We start from the raw sequence: 17,546 nt of genomic DNA, 5'->3' as shown, positions 1-17,546 counted from the left end.
GCCATTCTGGTGGCCCCTACCCGTTCTGCCCAGCCAGGGGAGGGACAACGTGGCGTGGGGGGGGCACCACCTCCCGTTAGTCCGTTTCACAAGCTGCACGGGACACCATTGCTCACATTCTGTCCCCATAATGTAGTTGCATTATTGGTTTCCAGCTGCCAAAAGGGCTGGAAGACCTAGAGTGTATTGTGGCCACTCTCCACCCAGCTCCGAGTCAGTGGTCTGGGTCCTAAGGATGAAGGCGGGTGATGTAGGGGACAGGCGGCCTCGACCAGAGGCAGCTCCGGGCAGCCTGCCACCTTGGGCGGCCAATTGGTCTCTCTAGGCATCTGCTCCACTCCTGCACCCACGACACAGGACAGCAGAACCTGCCTCGGGCCCTCGGCGTGAGCCCGTGAGTACTTTGTGAAAGCAGAAGGCTAGGCCCGGGGGGGGGGGGTCATGGAGGGACGGCAGGGGACCACCCCTGAGGGGAGCAAGCACTGGGACAGAGGGGGAGGGGCTGGGGCCCAGTAAGCAGGGGGATGGTGATCCCAGGGAGGTCAGCTTCTGAGGAAAGTGGGGGTGGAAGCCAGTGGGGCAGGAGGGCAGGAAGGGCAGGAGGAAGGAACAGCGAGGGGGGGGGCCGTGGTGGTACCCGGTGACATGTGGGCAGCGCTGCCATGTCCTCAGGGCTGGCAGCCATGGGAAGACAGCACGGGAGGGAGTCCTTGGTGGCCAGTCAGAGAAGGGGAGTGTGGCACAGAGGGGCAGCAGAACAGACCTGCTCCCCAGGCAGGACGCCTGCAATTCTGGCAATGAGCACGCCCCTCTTACGAAATTAGAGAGCTTTATTAAATAAACCAAGTAGAAACGCGCCTATTTACATCCAAGTTGTCAGTTTGAGCTCAAGTAATATGCAAGGCACAATTCTTCCTGTCACCAGGTTTACAAAAATAAATCACATGGTCCAGCCCTAGAGGCCTGAAGCGGATTCACACTTGTGGCTCAGAGTCAAGCGGACGACCCCCCACACACAGTGGCCACGCATACCTGGCCCTGCGGGGCGTCCCAGTTCATCCTGAGAGTGGCACGGCTCTCGGCCTAGGGCAGAGGGGGCCGCGTTCTGGGGGCCTCCGATGCTGAATGAACAAGGGTCTGGGAAGGAGGAGGGCCTTTTCCTCATCATCTTCTCCTTCCCAGCCCTCTCCTGGAGGGCAGGCCCACCGCCCTCGCTGGCCAGGTCGGGCTCCGGGGCCTGCCAGGGAGGGATGCCATGGGGAGACTGGTGCCCGCACCGGGCGGGCCAGAGGCTCAGGTGTGCTGAGATGCAAAAGGAGGAACAGATAACACGGGGTCTTTGTGCTTGGGTGGAACACAGTGGCTTCTCCAGGAGAACACACAGAAGAACAGAGCCCGGTCTCTGGCTCAAGGTCATCTTCCTAACTACGATTCCATAGAGAGGCCGGGAGAGGGAGAAGGAACCAGACCCCACAGGACATCCCAATGGTGCCGTGGCCATGTCCAGGGGACGTTCCCACGCTTAGTCACAGTGGCCCACAGAGGGGCAGAAAGCGGCCCGGCTCCCGGCTCCCGTGGCGCGTGAGCGTTCGCTCCCCCCCCCCCCCGGGGAGGCTGAGCCAGCATGGGGTCCCCGCCGCTGCGTTCCTGAGGCTTCTGTGCAGTCATGGGGCCCGCACCTGACACTCATGTCTGTTCCCTCCCCTCATCTCCTAGCAGGAGCCAGACTAGGGGTAAAGTTTTCACGTGAGGGGAACACCCCACAAAAATGAAGTGATTAAAAAGTCCTTTCCCTGAGGCCACCGCAGTCACATCCCCTCCTAGGAAATGGAGCTTCTGCCTGCTCAAAGTCTTAAGAAGAGAGTGGTTCTAGAGACTGGAGAGAAAGAAAAGCATGATTACATGTTGTCCAGAAACCCCAGACAACCAGGCACGAAGGAATGAGCCAGTGTCTTCGCAAAGGCTAAGAACAAAACCAAACCAAAGCCAACTGGAATTCCTGCGTGTAAGCAGCAGCTAGCGGGCACAGCCTGAACTACAGAACAGAGCAGGCAGCGAGGGGGGCCTGGCGCTGTCCCCACCGTGGGGGCGCAGGGCTGGCCCACTGGCTAGTGGGAGGTGTACGCGGGGCTCCACAGCCCCGAGTGCGGGCTGGCTCTACGGCTGGGAGGCAGTGCGTTGAAAGGCGTCGGCGACGAGGCAGCGAAATCTAGAGTGGAGAGAGAAGAAGTGAGTGACAGAGCAGATGGGAGAGCTCGGCCTTCCTCAGGGATTCCTCAGTGCCCACGTCAGAACAGCTCCCGATAGAAGAAGTGTCAGCCACCCGCCCCCACCACACCCCCAGGCAGCCCTGGGCCGGCGGTCTGATGTCACCCAAGGAACAGGTGATAGCCGGACATGCAGAGAGGCCTGGAGCGTAAGCCCTGACCCCCCACAGCAGACCTGTGGGAGAGAGCAAGGAGTGGGTCTCAGGACCACATGGAAGCATCCATGAGTCCGCAGGGCATGCACGGAGGACAGCCTGTCCATCTGGGCAGGAACTGCTCCTTGGGCAGAGGAAGCTGCAGGAACAAAGACTCCAATGTGAGCGAAAGAGTCTGGAGTGTTCAAGAGATAATGCCAAACTCCACAGTGGCTCCAACACACAGAGGGAGGGGTGTATTGGGAGATGGGATTAGAAAAGGTGAATGCCCACTGCCAGGGTGGCTGGGGAACGTTTGTGGAAGGCTATGGTTCTAGGGGTCCAGGATGCATGCGGGATCTTGTCACCCAGGAAAATGCATCTATGCACAAAACCGTTCTCTTCCAAAAAATTCAGATTCTTTGAAGCCTGGCCATGCCCCCTTAGGCTCCGTAGACAACTGTTCAGGGGAGAGAACCCTCCAATGGAACACAGAAGACATAAGGGTTGCCATGCGCCCTCATGGTCAGGCACTGCCCTTCTCACAGGGAGAAGTGTCCCCTGGAGCCGTACAGGGTCACCAGGACCTCAGGGTCACCAGAGACAACCGGACTATGAAGAGGAATGGCCCTCGTGATTGCTCTTCCTCTGGGGGATCCGTCATCAGGACTGTCCAGAACCCTTACCTCTGAGTCAGCCAGCCCAACCCAGCTTAGAGCCCTTGGTGGCAGCCCCGGCAGGGCGGAGACAGTCCCAGTGAGCACACCGCCATAGACAACTCCCTGCCCCCAGCCTGCTGCCCTGCACCGTCCTGCCTGGGGAAAGCTCTCCTCGCCCAGGACCGGCATACGTTTCCCCTCACCAGCTCCCCAATCTGCCTTCTGGGCCTCACACCTCAGCTGCCACTCTTGCCCAGGGCCAGAGCTTCTGAGACTTGGGGTTCAGGGCCCACTTCCTCCCTCAGGACCCCTCCCTCTTAGCCCCAGCCCTGCCTGGCTGCATCTGTCGGGGGGCTACTCACAGTGGGGGCTGTGGCGAGGGCTGGCTTGTGGGGAGAGGGCCGGAGGTGTGGTGAGCTCCCGGGGCGTGCAGACCGTGTGGTAGGCTGCAAGACCACATGGCTGGTTAGAGTTGGGGTGGGGGGTGGGGAGCAACCCAGGGCACACAATGTGGCCCACCTCACCTATGATCATGACAGCAGTCCCAGCCAGCAGGGCAAAAAGTGTGAAGAACATGACTTGGTAGGAGTCCAGGAAGTGCTGGAAGAGGCTGGCTCCGTCTGCGATCGATGGAAAGACAAGTCACCAAAGCAATGCGCGGAGTTGCCTTGTGTCTTTGTGGGTGGCCAGAGGGTGAGGTGGCCCGCCCGAGGCCTGGGGCGGCGTCTGGTCCTGTGGTCCTATTCCATCCTGGGCCACTTGAACCAACCTAGTTCCACCCGAGGTCCCTGAGACCCCGCTTCCTTGGAAATGGGCTCAGTTTCGGTACCCATTCCAAGGAAGATCAGACATGTCCGGGGGAGTCGGAGGGTGGGGGCTGCCCAGGAGGCAGCCAAGTTGCCCGGAAAGGCAAGGCAGTGTTGAAAACGTCAAGCCGTGAGCAGCATTGCTCATGACAATGGAAGTCAGGGTTGGGCAAAGGCACTGGACAGCGATACTGCTGCTCTCAGAACTGAGGCCCAAGCACCAAGGGAGCCCAGTATCAGCTGCTCCAAAGCCACCCCTCCTCTGGGGCCCCGCCTCGGGGTGGCCCAGACTGTGGCTTCCTCTTCCATCTCCCCCTACCTCATCCTGCACCCCTCCCCCCCCACCACTGGGCTGTCCTGTATCAGAACACATCCCTGCTTGGCAGGAAGGAGGTGGTGGCCTCTTCAAGTGCCCTTGACATTGGTCCCACCCCTTCAGTGTGCTCTCAGCCAGACCTGACCAGACCACTTCCCTGCTCTCAAGGAAAAGCCTGAGCCCTCGGCCTGGCATTTAAGGCTCCTCACGGCCCAGCCCTTCATCCTGCACATCACCCCAGGGTCCTTCTGACTGCCTCGCCCTCCCCCTGGTCACTCCTCCTTCCAGACCTGGTATCAGCAGCCCCTTTGAACTGCACCCTCAAGGCTGGCAGAGGTAAAATTACCCCCTCTGTGTGCCTCCCACTTCTTAAGCCCCATCTTTACAATCATTCCTTTCTTACTGTGTTTATAATCCATGCCCTGAGGTGGCGGGCTCCTCAGGCCTCTGCCCAGCCCAGGGGCTGGCACACAGCAGGTGCTAATAATGACTATAGAATCAATGAATCATCCATTACTGAGCACCTACTGTATGTTAGGTAGGCCCTGTTCCAAGCGCTGTCCCCACATACAGCACTTTAGCTTCTAGTTGGGGAAGACCAGTGGCAATCATAGTTAATTGTATTAATTATTCTGTAAGCTGACAGTGGAGAATAGTGCTATGGAAGAAGGAAAAGGGTTTGAGTGGAAGTAAGGTTCAAAGTTTCCTACTATATGAGCAGAGAAAGTTTGAGGGAAGGTTGGTTTGATGGAGGGGGCGGTGTGGGCCAAGGGGCTATCTGGGGGACAGGCATCCCAGGCAGAGGGAACAGTGAATGCCAAGGACTTAGCTGGGGGCTGCACATGTCCCCCAAACAGGAAGGAGGCCATCATGGCTGGAGGAAGGTGCTCAAGGGGGAGACAAGCATAAATGGGTTGGGAAGGCAGATTATGCTGGGCCTTTCAAGACACTGGAGAGACTTGGGCTTTATCTCCCTCGGGAAGTGGGAGCTATAGCAGAGTGTTTGAGCAGAGGAGGGGCATGATCTAGTCACATTTCAACAGGATCCCTCTGGCTGCCGTGTTGAGAACAGACGGGGAAGCAAAGCGCGTGTGGCTGCTTGAATGAGTGATATTCGCTTTGCGGGATGTTCTGCATTTCTGAGTCGTCCAGTTCTCGACGCCCCCAGGTTCCCACAAACAGCCAAGACTACCCAGCCCAGCCCTCCTCACCCAGGCCCATCCCAGCTGTGCCCCATCCTGTGACTCACGAGGACCAGGCCCTCGGCGATCCATCACAAAGGCCACGGTGACCGGAATGGTGATGGCTTGGTTAGTAATGGGGCTGGAGAAGGTCAGGGCGGTGGACAGAGGCCCCTGGCTGCCGGCCGTGGGATCCGAGACGCCAACTGTGTAGGTGATGAAGCTGGGGAGCCCCAAAGACTTCTCCTTCTCAAAGGCCAGCACGGCTGGGGACCCTGATTTCACCTGGGAGAGACATTAGGGCTGGAGAGGAGCACCCCCCCCCCCAACTTCTGCCTGACATGTTGTGCTTCCCTCCTGGGCCCGAAGGCCAGGGGTGGAGACCCCTCCCCAGGCCCCCTTCCTAGGCAGGTGATGATGCCTGGGTATTTCTGACAGCGTGAAATCTGCAAAGTCAGGAAAGGAGCACAGTGTCTATACTTGGAGTGTTTTTAAGAAAGGACAAATCAATATCACTGAATTCTAATCAAGTGCTCTTTAAAAAAATGCTAAACTAACATGAACTATCATCAAACGCCAACTTTCCAAGGGAACAGCCTGGAGCTCTGTTTATGGCCGATCGCCAGCAGCTCAACCCCAGGGCCTGGCAGACCCTCTGTCACCAGCAATGAATTCATCCCTGTCTCACTCCAAGAATGTTCAGCCATATTCACTGCAGCAAGACAAGGGATGATGAAGCAAACAGTGGAGCCAAAAACCCCTTCACCACATCACCCCAGATCTTCTCCCAGCTTGCTGGGCAGCAGGACCCAGGACACCATTCACCCAGCATTCAGCAGATGGGGAAACCGAGGCCCGGAGTCAGGGACTTGTCCCCAGTTGTGCAGGTGTCAGTGATAGGTCAGGGATTAGGGCTTTTTCCTCCTGCCCCATGTCAGCGTGCATTCCTGCACTGACTTCATTCATTGAACAGACGAAATGTTCATTGAGCACATACTACGTGCTAGGGAAGCCCTATGCTAAGTAACTGGCCTCGCATACTTAACTCCTGGTTGGGGAAGACTTGCAGAAGTCACAGTAATTAATACAATTATACACTCTCATAGACAACGTTAGTGCTGTGGGAAGGAAGAAGAGGGTAAGGCGTATTTACATTTTTTTTTAATTTTTCATTTTAAAGAGAGGTGGTCCAGGCCTCCATGTTCCACCTGGGCCTCCCTGCCTCCTGGTCCTCTCCAAGGCCCCCGGCTCGGGCATGGACGCCACTCACCTCCAGGTTTTCGAGAATCTCCATGGCACCAAAGACCTTGACCTCCGAGCTGGTGTAGTGGTTGCTCAACAGGATTTCAGCCTGGTCAGTGTACAGCCCTGGGCTGAAGGGCACCTCGGCGCCCACGTGCTCTCCGGGGACGTGGCTGCCCGGGATGGAGGCGGTGACCAGCAGTACCGTCTTCTTCATGCTGAGATGCTTCAGCTGTTTGTCTGTCAGTCTGTGCATTGTGACCGAGCAGAGGTACTGGCCTGTGGAGACGAGGATATTCCACATAGTTCCCTCTCCCGCCCGTGCCTGGATGCTACACTTTCTCCTGGCAACTCCTTCTCATCCTTCAGAGCCCAGGTGAGGCATCACCTCCTCTGGGACCCTCCAAGGACATCCCTCTTTGGTACCCCCGGTCCAGCTTGGACACCCTTTCTGTGACCAGCACTCTTGCTCGCTCCTTTCTCAGAATGCTCTGGTTCACCAGATCTGCAGCGCCCTGACATTCCATGGGGTAGGAAGGCGTGGGCCAGCTCCACATCTCAGGGCCCAGCCGTCCTGGCTCAGAGGGACGGTGAGTAAACGATCAACAGATACCTTGCCCCAAGGCTGGGCTACAGGCCAGTTGGGCCTGACTCCCAGTACGGCCTATGGCCCCAGATACAGCAGAAAGTTCTGGAAGGGCATGGATTGGGACTATTTTGATCCCTGTTGGATCCTCCATGCCTGCCCTGGGTAGACAAATGAGTTAAATGGACACTGCCAAGCGGGACCCTGGAGAGCCCCCCAGTCTGGAACCAGGGTGCCTGTGCTGGAGTCCCTTCCTTGCCCATGCCAGCCAGGCATCCCTCGGTGAGTCGGCTAGTTTCCCTCAATAAAGTGGGAATAACATCGCAACCCTCATGGGGCCACATTCACAAATAAACAGGGCACGGGACCCCCAGGTGCCTGCTCCGTGTCAAGCCCTGCGCTTGGGCCCCACACACGACGTGTCCTGAGGACGTACCTCCTGTGTCTTAGGCAGCGGCCTGGGTGCTGACCCGAGCCATGGGGCGCGGCAGGTTGGGCTTAGGACCTGGTGTGCTGATGCTAACTCCTCCTAATTAAGACTGGGCAGCATGTTCTTGGAAGGAACTGAAAAGTGGGCCAAACGCTCATCAACAGTCATTATCATAATGACATTGGCATCTACCATCGAGGACTTGGTAACAGGAGTGTGTGCCGGGCACTACGCTAAGCAGGTCGCAGGAACTATCCTACCGAACCCCTGAAGTGCCCCAGGAGGGCATTCCTCTCCTCAGGCTGTGTTGGTGACACTCCGCATCACCTGGCCCGCATGCTGGGGGCCCGGGCAGTTGCTCCAACCCCAGGGCACCAGCCTTTGGCTCCACGGGCCGTGGAACGGTGATGCTTGGACACACTGCGTGGGCCCAGGACACTTCCAGCCCTGGCTTGTTTGCACCACTCGGCCCTGACATGCAGGCAGGCAAGGCACCATCCTGCCCAGGTCACAGAGCCTCAACACCCACTGGCTTTGGGCCTTGAAGCCAGCTTTTCCAACTCAGAAGTGTCCTTCCTGCTGCATGGAGGGGGGGGCTGTGGAGAACGGCCACCACCCAGCACAGGCCTGCCAACCCCTCCTGGTGGCCGGAAGGGGCCAGTGGCCAGAGGGGTTGCATCAGTCCCTGGAGCTCCCAACAGACAAGGTCCCTCTGTGCAGAGGGACGGTGAGCTAAACACACCCAAAGGAGCCAGTTTTCCCACTGGGACCCTCGTGAACTCACCCAGAGTTGCATCAAATCCTGGCTCTGCTGTGAAAACATCGCGTGCTGGGAAATCGAAGACGTCTTGCTTGAATTGGAGCTGGCAGCTAATGAGGGATTCTGGGTGCAGAGTCTCCATGATTTCCCTCTGGACAGGGGAGCACTCACCTGGAGATGGGAAGGGGGTGAGAAGGGTGTGGGCCAGGCCCACCCGGGCCTCTGCACCTGCCCACGGAGCCCGAAAATGAAGAAGCGAGAGCAGGCCGCACGCAGGCTGGCGGGGTTGCAAAATGATGCACACAGGGTGCCCCAGGGCTGCCCCAAGCTTCACGATGCTGCCACAGTTTACAAAAGCTGAGGACAATTCTAGGGAGGAGGAGGGTCATTCTGAATCGTGGGCAGTTTTGGATCCGAATTTGAGCATTTGTGCTACAGCCTGCATCCAGCAGCCCGGCAGATGGGTTGGCCCACTAATGCACGTCGTCTGTTCCTGTCAGCAGGGGAAAATGGGCAATTTATTTCTGGACATCAGGAGGGCAACAGTTCCCCACTAATACACTAAGTATCATTTTGGCAACTGCACGGTGCTGTCCCCGTGCACTGAGGTAGGAAAACAGAGGTTACTGGATGCAGTAAAGCTGCCTCATCAATCAGAACGAGAACAGCTGTATTTAATTCTACCAGTTAAGTGGTTAAAAAAAATACCAATCCCAAAACAGCCCGTATTGATGTATTTATTTCTGACAGCTGCTGTCCAGGGCTGTCATGGGCAGGGGACAGGGTCAAATGTTCTATGCATGACTTGGAAGAGGTAATTACAGAAATCAAAATCAGCAGTGAAGCCTGCTAAGTCATTACTTTCTGGGATTAGTGGGGGTGAAGTGTGGCTTTCCTTACTCGGTGCCCTAGGGCTGAAGTGGCATTTCCAGCTCGGACATAGGCCATTTCTGGGTGCCGGGCTCTTTTAGGAAGATCTCTTTTCATGGTCTCAGCTTGTGGAGGACTCGGATTTCTAAAAAGCTGGAAGGAATGGGCCAGCAGGGGTTTAAATGCTCTCTCTGGCTTTGGTGTGAGTTTGAGTGGGAAAAGCAGACAAAACTGCAGCAGAGCCCCTGAGCCCAGTTCCCCCCTTCCCCCAGACCAAGCAAGCCCCTCACTCTCTACCTCTCAGGTTAGAGCTTCTGTCTCCCACGGTGACAGTCACCTTGGAGGCCTCCTGGAAGCTGGTCTGGCCTGGGCGGACGGAATGCGCCACGATCCTTTGAGGGACACCAATCACTATCTGGGGAGGGAGCCGAGGCAGCTACACTGAGCACCGATCACGTGTGGGCTCCGTGCCGGGCATTTTCCTGACCTCACCCTGCTGCCTGTTTATGGGGCATGGCCCATTGCACAGGGGACAAAACTGAGGCTCAACATCTGGAAGACTTGCCCAGAGGTGGTGGAGCTGGGGTTAGACCCCGGGCCGGTCAGACTCTGCAGCCTTGCCCTCTCCCACTAAACAGGCTGCCTTTCCTGAACAGCAGAGCACGAGCTGAACGGCAGGCCTGAATTCATTCAATGGTTTGGGGTGGGCTGCAGAGTTTGGCTCCTGTGGCAGTTGCAATCACTTCTCTGTTCATCAGTTTGGTTAATTAGTCTTTAGGCAAAGAGTGAAGGCGCTGTTTTACTTTACTGTCATTTATTCAAAATAAATCACCCTAAAATGCAACTCACACAGCCTGAGTAGGGAAGGCTCCCCCAGACTCAGGTCTTCCCAGATTTTTCCCTGCCCATCCCCTTTGCTCATCCTGCACTGGCCACACCCAAACCCCCCAGCTGTGCGCCTTTCTTAAGCTTCCACCCTCCCCTGCAGAGCCTGGCCCCATCAGAGCCGGACCCCTTGCAGGCCCAGCTCGTGGCACCCCCTCTAGCTGGGACTCTGTCTACCCACCTCTGGGCAGGCACTCAGCACTTCCTGCTTCCCAGGAACATGATCTCCCTAAGAGCCAGGATGGGGTCTCACTCCCCCCCAAAGCCCACGCAGCTCCCAGGGCCATGGCTGACGTAGAAGCGTGGGCAGGCCCACAGGCTGGCCCCATCGCGTCCAGACTCACTGGGAGGCACCTGCACCCTAGCCCTAGTTCTTCACATCTTCTTCTGGACTCCTTCTGACCACCATGCTACCGTCTTCTTCCCCCTTCCTCTTCCTCCTCCTTCATACCTTGCAGAGGGGGCCCAAGGCCTTGCTCCTCTCCCCTCCTGCTCTGGTATGTTCTGCATGTTCCCGTCTACTCTCAGGTCTTCCAGAACAATTTCTGTCCTTAGACCCCCACCCCATCTCCAGCTTTCTGCCCCGGAGCTCCAGAAACACCTGCTGCCTCACCATCAGCCCCACATGGAGGAGCTGCAACCACCTCAAGCTGGCCATGTCTCAACTTACTCATCTTCCACCCATGCTGGCCCCTCCTGCATCCCTAACTCCCCCGTCTCTCCCCCCGCCCGGTCAGGGTGGACCAACATCCACCTTGTCATCCAAGCCAGACCCCGGAGCAGTCATCCCCAAAGCCTCTTACGCCCTCAACCCCTACTTCCAAATGGTCATCAAGCTCCAGTCATCCCCCTCTTCAATCTCCCCCCAAACCCACCCTTAGTTTCCAGCCACTCAACGGTGCCAGCTGAGGGCCCATCCTCAGCCCCCTGGCTGGTTACCCTGCAGCTCCTCCCCCTCTCCTGGGCTCTTAGACTGCCAGGCCCTGGGACCCGTTCCAAACCTTACCTCTGATCTAGATCACTCTCTGTTAAAAAAAAAAAAAAAAAAAAAATCCTTGACGAATCCCTCCTGGGTTTGGCATCAGCTTCCACCTCTTTGCTCTGGAATAGTAACAGTTGCAGCTAATACCTACTGACCATTTGCTGAGTACCATTCTACGTGTTTCACATATGTGAGTGCCTTTAATCCTTAACAACACTTTTCTGTCCATTTTACAGACAGGAAAACCAAGGCACAGAGAGGGGAAATAACTTACCCGAAGCCACACAGCCTCTCAGTGGCCCAGCTGGGATGGGAACCCAGGCAGCCTGGCCCCAGAGCTCACACACTTAACCATTCCACAGAACTACCTGGAACCCAGGGTGGATCACGACTGCAATGCCAGCCTCCATTCCCCCCAACTGCCTAGGTTCCGGCCACCAGGGCTGGGCTCTTGAGCCCGGCACACCTTCGCCTATGCCATGCTCTCTCATCCAGCTCCCTGCTGCCCCAGCCCCTGCCCACTCTCAGCGGCTCTTCCTGGGAGAGCACAGCTTCATCGGTCACAAGGTGCCCCTCTCTGGGATCGGCTCACCCACTGCACAGCCCCGGCACTAAATATGCGAGCTATTAGCTTAAACTGCTGGATTCGATCACGTGCATGCTGGCTCTAAAATGAGACACATTTGGAACACAGCCAGACGTTGCTCATTGATTCATTCTCAGCTGGAGATAAATAGAAGAGAGAACGGTTTTGTTCGCCTCCAGAAAGACTCAAGAGGTGACTTGCCAGGGAGGCTTAACTTTGCCGGTGACGCCACATTGCAGCGCTGGCCTGCCCACGCCGAGATTCCTGGGGAGACGCCCCCGGGGGACATTCCGGCCCTTCCACCAGAGTGCATGGGAGCCAGGGGGTGGGGGGGCGGCCACCCCAGGACATCAGCCCCTGTCATGGCACCATTTTGAATGTGGGGAGGCAGGGGCCTGTGCAGAAAAGGGGGCTTGTTCCAATCCCAGAGGCAGTGGGCAGCGGAACCCAGACTCCTGACTGCTAGCAAGCTGCTACCACTTCTTTTCTCGAGAAAAGGGAGGTGTTCAGTATAGAAAGCTAAGGGTTTCACCCCGAGTGGGTCAGCCACGTATACCCCGAAGCCCCACCTCCTTGTAGGTCCTCAGGTGCCCAGCAACCTCGTAATAAACCGTCACAGATCCCGCCTCTCGGGCCACAGCCACGCCTGTCCTGGGCTCGATGTGGAGGACGCTGCTGGCCGAGGAGCTCCAGGTTCCAGAGAGGCCTGGGAGAGGAAGCCCTGGCTGTCACTCACCATTCCCACATCCGATACTGCGGCCAAGCCCTGTCCCCTGTGACCGTGCCAGCCTCCTGGGGGCCCAGCCCAGCCCCATGCTCCACACTGCTGCACCGGGGGCTCATTCGTCACCCTCAGGGTAGAAGCCATCCCACTGGCCTCGGCACCCTGGCTTGGGACCCCCGCCCCCTCCCTGGCTCCTGGCTGTGGCCACCTGGGGCCACCTGCTCTCTGCACAGCTGCCTCCCTGCCCAGAGTGAACCTCTGGCCCTCCTTTCTCTCCACTGCCTTCCTGTTTGCAATCTCCTGATCATTCCCTTGTCCTGGGATGACCTGGGAGCAGGCCCTCCCCACAGGACTGCCCCTGCCCACCCCCAACTGTTTATCAACCCCTTTTTAGCAAACAAAGCTGGTGGCAGGCTCAAGAGCTGGTGCTGGACAGCACTTCTTAGTTAAAAGCCAATCACATTATAGAATATATACCACAAAGTAACAACCACATTCTATTTCTGGCACATTAGATTTGTTTTTCTTTAAGGGCAGTGTTTAACTGCCTTTTAAAATGAATTTAATGCGATTAAAAAAATAAGGAGTCACTTGGAAAATGTGAAACAAAACAAAGCAAAACAAGTAATGTAGGTCATAGGTATACAGGTGGTGTGGGAGCGGCTGAGATCCGGAAGTCGTGGAACGGGCCCAGCAGCTATTCTTTGCTTACATCTCCTTTGGGAGGTACTCTGTCCTACACTGGAACCACTACCCACGAAATGCATTCAAATGAAACAAGTAGCTCCTCCGTCGCATTGGCCACATTTCCAGAGTTGGACTGTGAGTGCCCCCCGCTTCAGACAGTAGATACAGGATATCTCCGCAGCAGCAGAAACTTCTACCAAATAGCGCTACGTGAGCGCAGGGCTGGCAGGCTTGCTTGGTAAAGGGCCAGATGCTACACGTGTCGGGCTGTGGACACGGGTTCTGACGCCTGCTCTTGAACCTCCTACGAGCTCTGCTTGTCTTACCCTTACAACAGGAGCCCGCTCCCATCTTCGTGACTGCCTGGATTCAGAAGGGTTCCCCGGCCAGTATCCGCCTCTCTTACCTTCCAGGCCGACCAGGACTGTGGCCAGACAGAGGACGTCCCCCACCACCACCGCTCCAGACAGCTCCGGGGAGATGGCCTGTTGGACGGGCAGCGGGACGAAGTCGGAGAGGCCCACGTGCTCTGAGTCCCACACGCTGAGCAGCGTCAGGCCGACGCTGACGGTGCGCACGACACACGTGTTGTTGGTGGTGCCCTTCCCAATTTGCACAAACTCGTCTCTAGGCACAGGAAGGGGAGGCGGGCTCTCAGTCTCAGGGAAGAAGTGCCCGACTTCAGAGGGAGAAACACACTGAGTCCCCTGCCCGGTGAAGCTTCTCGCGGACCGTGGCCCCAGACGTCCTTCTGGCTCAAGTTTCCCAAGCAGCTGCTGCAGATCTGGGGCCACCACAGGGCCACATGAACCTCACCTCCTCTCCTCTTCCCTGGGAGGAGCCCATGGCCCACAGCTGCGGTGGCCCGGCGCACATCCCCCACATTCGAGAAGGGAAGGCTGAGGCCAGAGGGCAAGGTGAGCTACAAAGCCCTTGCCAGGCCCTTCCCAACAGTGAACTGGGACATTCTCAGGAGGCACGACCTCTGCCCCCTGCCTCCTCTGTAAAATGGGGATGAGAATGCACCTGTGTCCCAGGCTCGACGTAAGTGTGAAACCAGGTCGGTGCTATAAAGCAGTGAGACCAGCGGCCGGCACACGGTGAGTGCTCGGTCAACGTCAGGCCTGGACTGGCCGGCCTGAGGGGCAGGGTCTCTGCCTTCCTCCCTTTCCTCCACCATGCCTTCTGACCCCTGAGCCCTGACTGGTCTCCAGGAAAGGTGCTCCCACCACAAAAAGGCCAGCGGGACTTCTGTGGGGTAGCTGAGGGGCTGGGAGGACCCGCTTCCACTTCCTCCAGGGTAGCCTAGGTCTCAGACGGATGCACGGCCCATACCACGTGCACGGAGCTGCACAGTTTGCCAGAGGCCTTCTTGACTACGGCCTCAGCTGATGGCCCTGAGGACGAGGCAGGTTCCCCACACAACAGGTGTGGGGGCAGAGGCCTGGAGAGGCGAGCTGCCTTGCCTGGGAAGGGCCCACAAAGGGCAGAGCTGGGGCTTGAACTGGGTCTAACCCCAAACCCCGGTCCTTCTACCATGCTACGTCCCCTATGCCTGGCCCCGGGTATGTGAGCAATAGGGGACAAGTCTGTCGCAGGCCTGTGGGGAGGCCAACTTACAATGGACACCCACACCTGGATATAATCTTCTGCCCCCCATACTCCCTAGCACCCCTGCCCAAGCCCCTCCTTCCTCCTGTGCCTGATGCCTCTCTCCTGCTCTTTGCTGGTCTGCAGGCCCCTGGGGCAGTAGTTCTCAAGCTTTAGAATTGCCTGGAAGCCTCCTTAAAGGACAGAGTTGGGTCCTGTGCACTTGCATTTCTAAGGGCTCCCAGGTGCTGCTGGCACTGCTGGTCTGGGGACCGCGTTTTGAGACTCACTGCTCCAGCAGACCCGGTCAGAGATTTCAGCAGGCCCAGACTGAGGCCACGGCTCCCTTCCTGCTCTGGAGAGCGCCCTCTTGTCTCACATGAGGCCTGTGGCTGCAGCTGTATTTCCAAAGAGCCAAAATGAATTGCACGTGGAGCCAGATGTGACCTGGTATTCAAACCCACTTCCTGGCTGTGTGACCTTGGGCAAGTGGCTTGACCTCTCTGAGCCTCGACAAATGGGCTATAGTGAGGCGTCAGTGAGACACAGTAGAGGCAGTGAACGTCAGACTCCTTCCTCACCCGCACCGGAGCACTGGATGGTGTGCGTCTCCCCTGCAGGGGGCTCTCCCAGGCGCACAGAAGTCTTACCACAAGCCCTCCAACCACAAACCCCGACACTGTGTCTCGCCTCCTGCCCACCAGGGCACATCGCCAATGGCTTCCCGCCACATGGTAATAAAGGCTCTGGGCGCCGCTTTCCCCTCACTCCTGCCTCCTGGCCGAGCCCAGGGCTTCCCCCTGTGGCCCTAGAAGTGTGGCACGTCCCCTCCTCTTGGCGACTGCAGGTAACAAAGTCTCCTTTCAGTGGTACTAGGCTGTCCAGTTGCCATCCAGGTACAACTGAGGCACGCCTTCCCGTGAGAAATGAGGGTCACCCACAGCCTACCTGTTGGTTGCAAAGCTGAGGACCGAGTTGTGAGCATGGAAGATGTCTCCGGAGTTGTCATGGAAGTGGACCATGAAGGTCACAGTCGTTCCCAAAGGCAGGGCTGCCAGAGCCTCCTTGTTCTGGGTGTGCAGGGTGGGGCTCATGGAGATCCTCAGGTAAGAAACTGGGGACACCTGAGGACAGTGAGCAGGTGTGGTGGTGACCACACTGGGAACCAGCCTCCCCAGGACGAGACGCCTGCCCCCAGGCGGGTCACCTCCCTCAGGAAGGACCGGGAGCTGGATCGACTCGGGGGTCACGGAAAGAGGAAAGGCCTTGGTCTCCTGAGCATCCCAACCTAGTGATGAGACTGCTGCCTCCCCACACAGCAGCCTGGGCTTACAAAAAAAACCCAACCTACAAGAATCAAAACCCATGGCTCTGAAAAATTAGATTATTCACATTTGCAAAAATATCCCCTGGGCTTTGAATGTTCGGTTTCTCTGGGAAACCTGGCTCTCCGGGTGTTTTAAGCAGAAACAATGCCCGTTTGGACTGCAGAGGAGGCATTAACTGGGAGCTGCTGGGAGCCTGCAGGTGCTCCAGGGAAAGCAGGCTGGGGAGGAGGGAACCCAAGCTCCAGAGACGGTGGCCTTGGTCCCCGAACTCTGAGTAAAATCTATCCTGGCCAGAACGTTTGCCCCCTCAAAAGACCTAATTTCTGGGATAAATATCAGTGGGTGCAGTGACAGGTATACAGCTGGTGCTCACTCAGTACATATTTGCTGAAGTAGGGTGAGCAGTGAGTCGCTTCCACTTACTCAAAGAGTAGGGTGGAGGGTTCCCTGCAAGGCACCCACCTTGAAGCAAAAAGGCATTAATTAAGGAAGTAGGTCTGTGACGCCGGCAGGATCTCAAACTTGAAGTCACGCATCTTGTCTGTCACTCAGGATTCAGAATGTGGCCAGGAGGAGGTACAGGAGGGAAATCTGGGGGACCCGACCCAAGGACGCCCAAGGAGAAAGTCCCTAGCACAAAGGAGCATGGAATGGCAGGGGGCCATGGGAAGCATTGTGACGAGGCTGGGGGACACAAACCTGAGCCCGGCCCACGTGGGTTAGGGCCCAGACCCTGCCTCGCAGCCACCGACAGTGACTCACTTCCACTAGGGGTCTCAGTTTCCTCGCCTGTAAAATGGGTTCCTGAATTCTCCACGTCACCACGTACGTAATGCAATGATTTCTGCGCTGGGTGTCTAGCACACGCAGTCACTGCTCGTGGGCACCGACCATGCTCCAGGTACCATCTGTCCTGTCAGGACATGGGGGTGCCAGCCCCAGCAAATCACAGGCCTCACTGGGCCTCAGTTTCCCACTCTGTGAAATGAGGCCACTGCAATCAATAACCTCTAAGGAACTTCAGCTCTGACATTCATATAGCTTTTCCTCTAGGACCTCTGCCCCCAAGTTATTCTTCAATAAATTCTTCCATACAATTTCTCAGCTGGAAGGTGAATAGATCCATTTTACAACTGTGAGGGGAACATTTTTACCTCAATGCTCTTGCTTTTATTACTCCAAAAGGAGGAGAACACGATCCTACCTTTACAGCAAAGATGATGGTTTGGTTGGCCCCGAAAGGCTCTTGGGCAGTCACTTCAATTGTGGATGTCCCAATCATGGACCCTGATGTCACGAAGCCTTTCTCGTCCACATGCACCACGGGAACCTTCTCCGGCCCATCCAGGACTCGGTAGCTCAGAGATGCTGCACCATCCCTTGGGAAAACAAACAGACCCAGTTTTTCAGAGCGTGGCTGTGGGAGCAGGTCTCGGTGAGGGGCCCGGCATCCCTGCCCTGAGATGCAGCCATCTGGGCTTCCTGAGGGCTCCTGGGAGAAGGAAAAGGCCTG

The 17,546-nt window shown here is 57.1% G+C and overlaps 1 protein-coding gene across 4 annotated transcripts in view; it reads right to left on the bottom strand.

Moving 5' to 3' along the window:
* Positions 1-812: 812 nt before the first annotated feature.
* Positions 813-17,546, bottom strand: part of NUP210 (nucleoporin 210) — a 107,270-nt gene continuing 90,536 nt past the window's right edge. The window contains exons 30-40 of one of the 4 annotated variants that reach the window (XM_025885015.2): positions 17,238-17,412; positions 15,654-15,829; positions 13,522-13,742; positions 12,274-12,410; positions 9,549-9,666; positions 8,406-8,552; positions 6,634-6,884; positions 5,432-5,648; positions 3,585-3,680; positions 3,423-3,506; positions 813-2,209 (exon numbers count right to left, since the gene is read on the bottom strand). In XM_025885015.2, the coding sequence (XP_025740800.1) occupies positions 2,109-2,209; positions 3,423-3,506; positions 3,585-3,680; positions 5,432-5,648; positions 6,634-6,884; positions 8,406-8,552; positions 9,549-9,666; positions 12,274-12,410; positions 13,522-13,742; positions 15,654-15,829; positions 17,238-17,412 (1,723 nt within the window). In that variant the 3' untranslated portion in view covers positions 813-2,108. Of the gene's footprint in view, positions 2,210-3,422; positions 3,507-3,584; positions 3,681-5,431; positions 5,649-6,633; positions 6,885-8,405; positions 8,553-8,573; positions 8,875-9,548; positions 9,667-12,273; positions 12,411-13,521; positions 13,743-15,653; positions 15,830-17,237; positions 17,413-17,546 lie in introns of those variants that run through there. The other 3 variants (XM_073901716.1, XM_073901717.1, XM_073901718.1) reach the window with 3 other exon arrangements.

The sequence above is a fragment of the Callorhinus ursinus genome, unplaced genomic scaffold (assembly GCF_003265705.2).
Source record: "Callorhinus ursinus isolate GAN/ISIS: 27379988/994484 unplaced genomic scaffold, GSC_fseal_2.0 scaffold15, whole genome shotgun sequence".
In the NCBI taxonomy this organism is placed as follows: domain Eukaryota; kingdom Metazoa; phylum Chordata; class Mammalia; order Carnivora; family Otariidae; genus Callorhinus; species Callorhinus ursinus.
The sequence above is the reverse complement of the archived record's forward strand: the minus strand, read 5'-3'. Positions and strand labels throughout refer to the sequence as shown.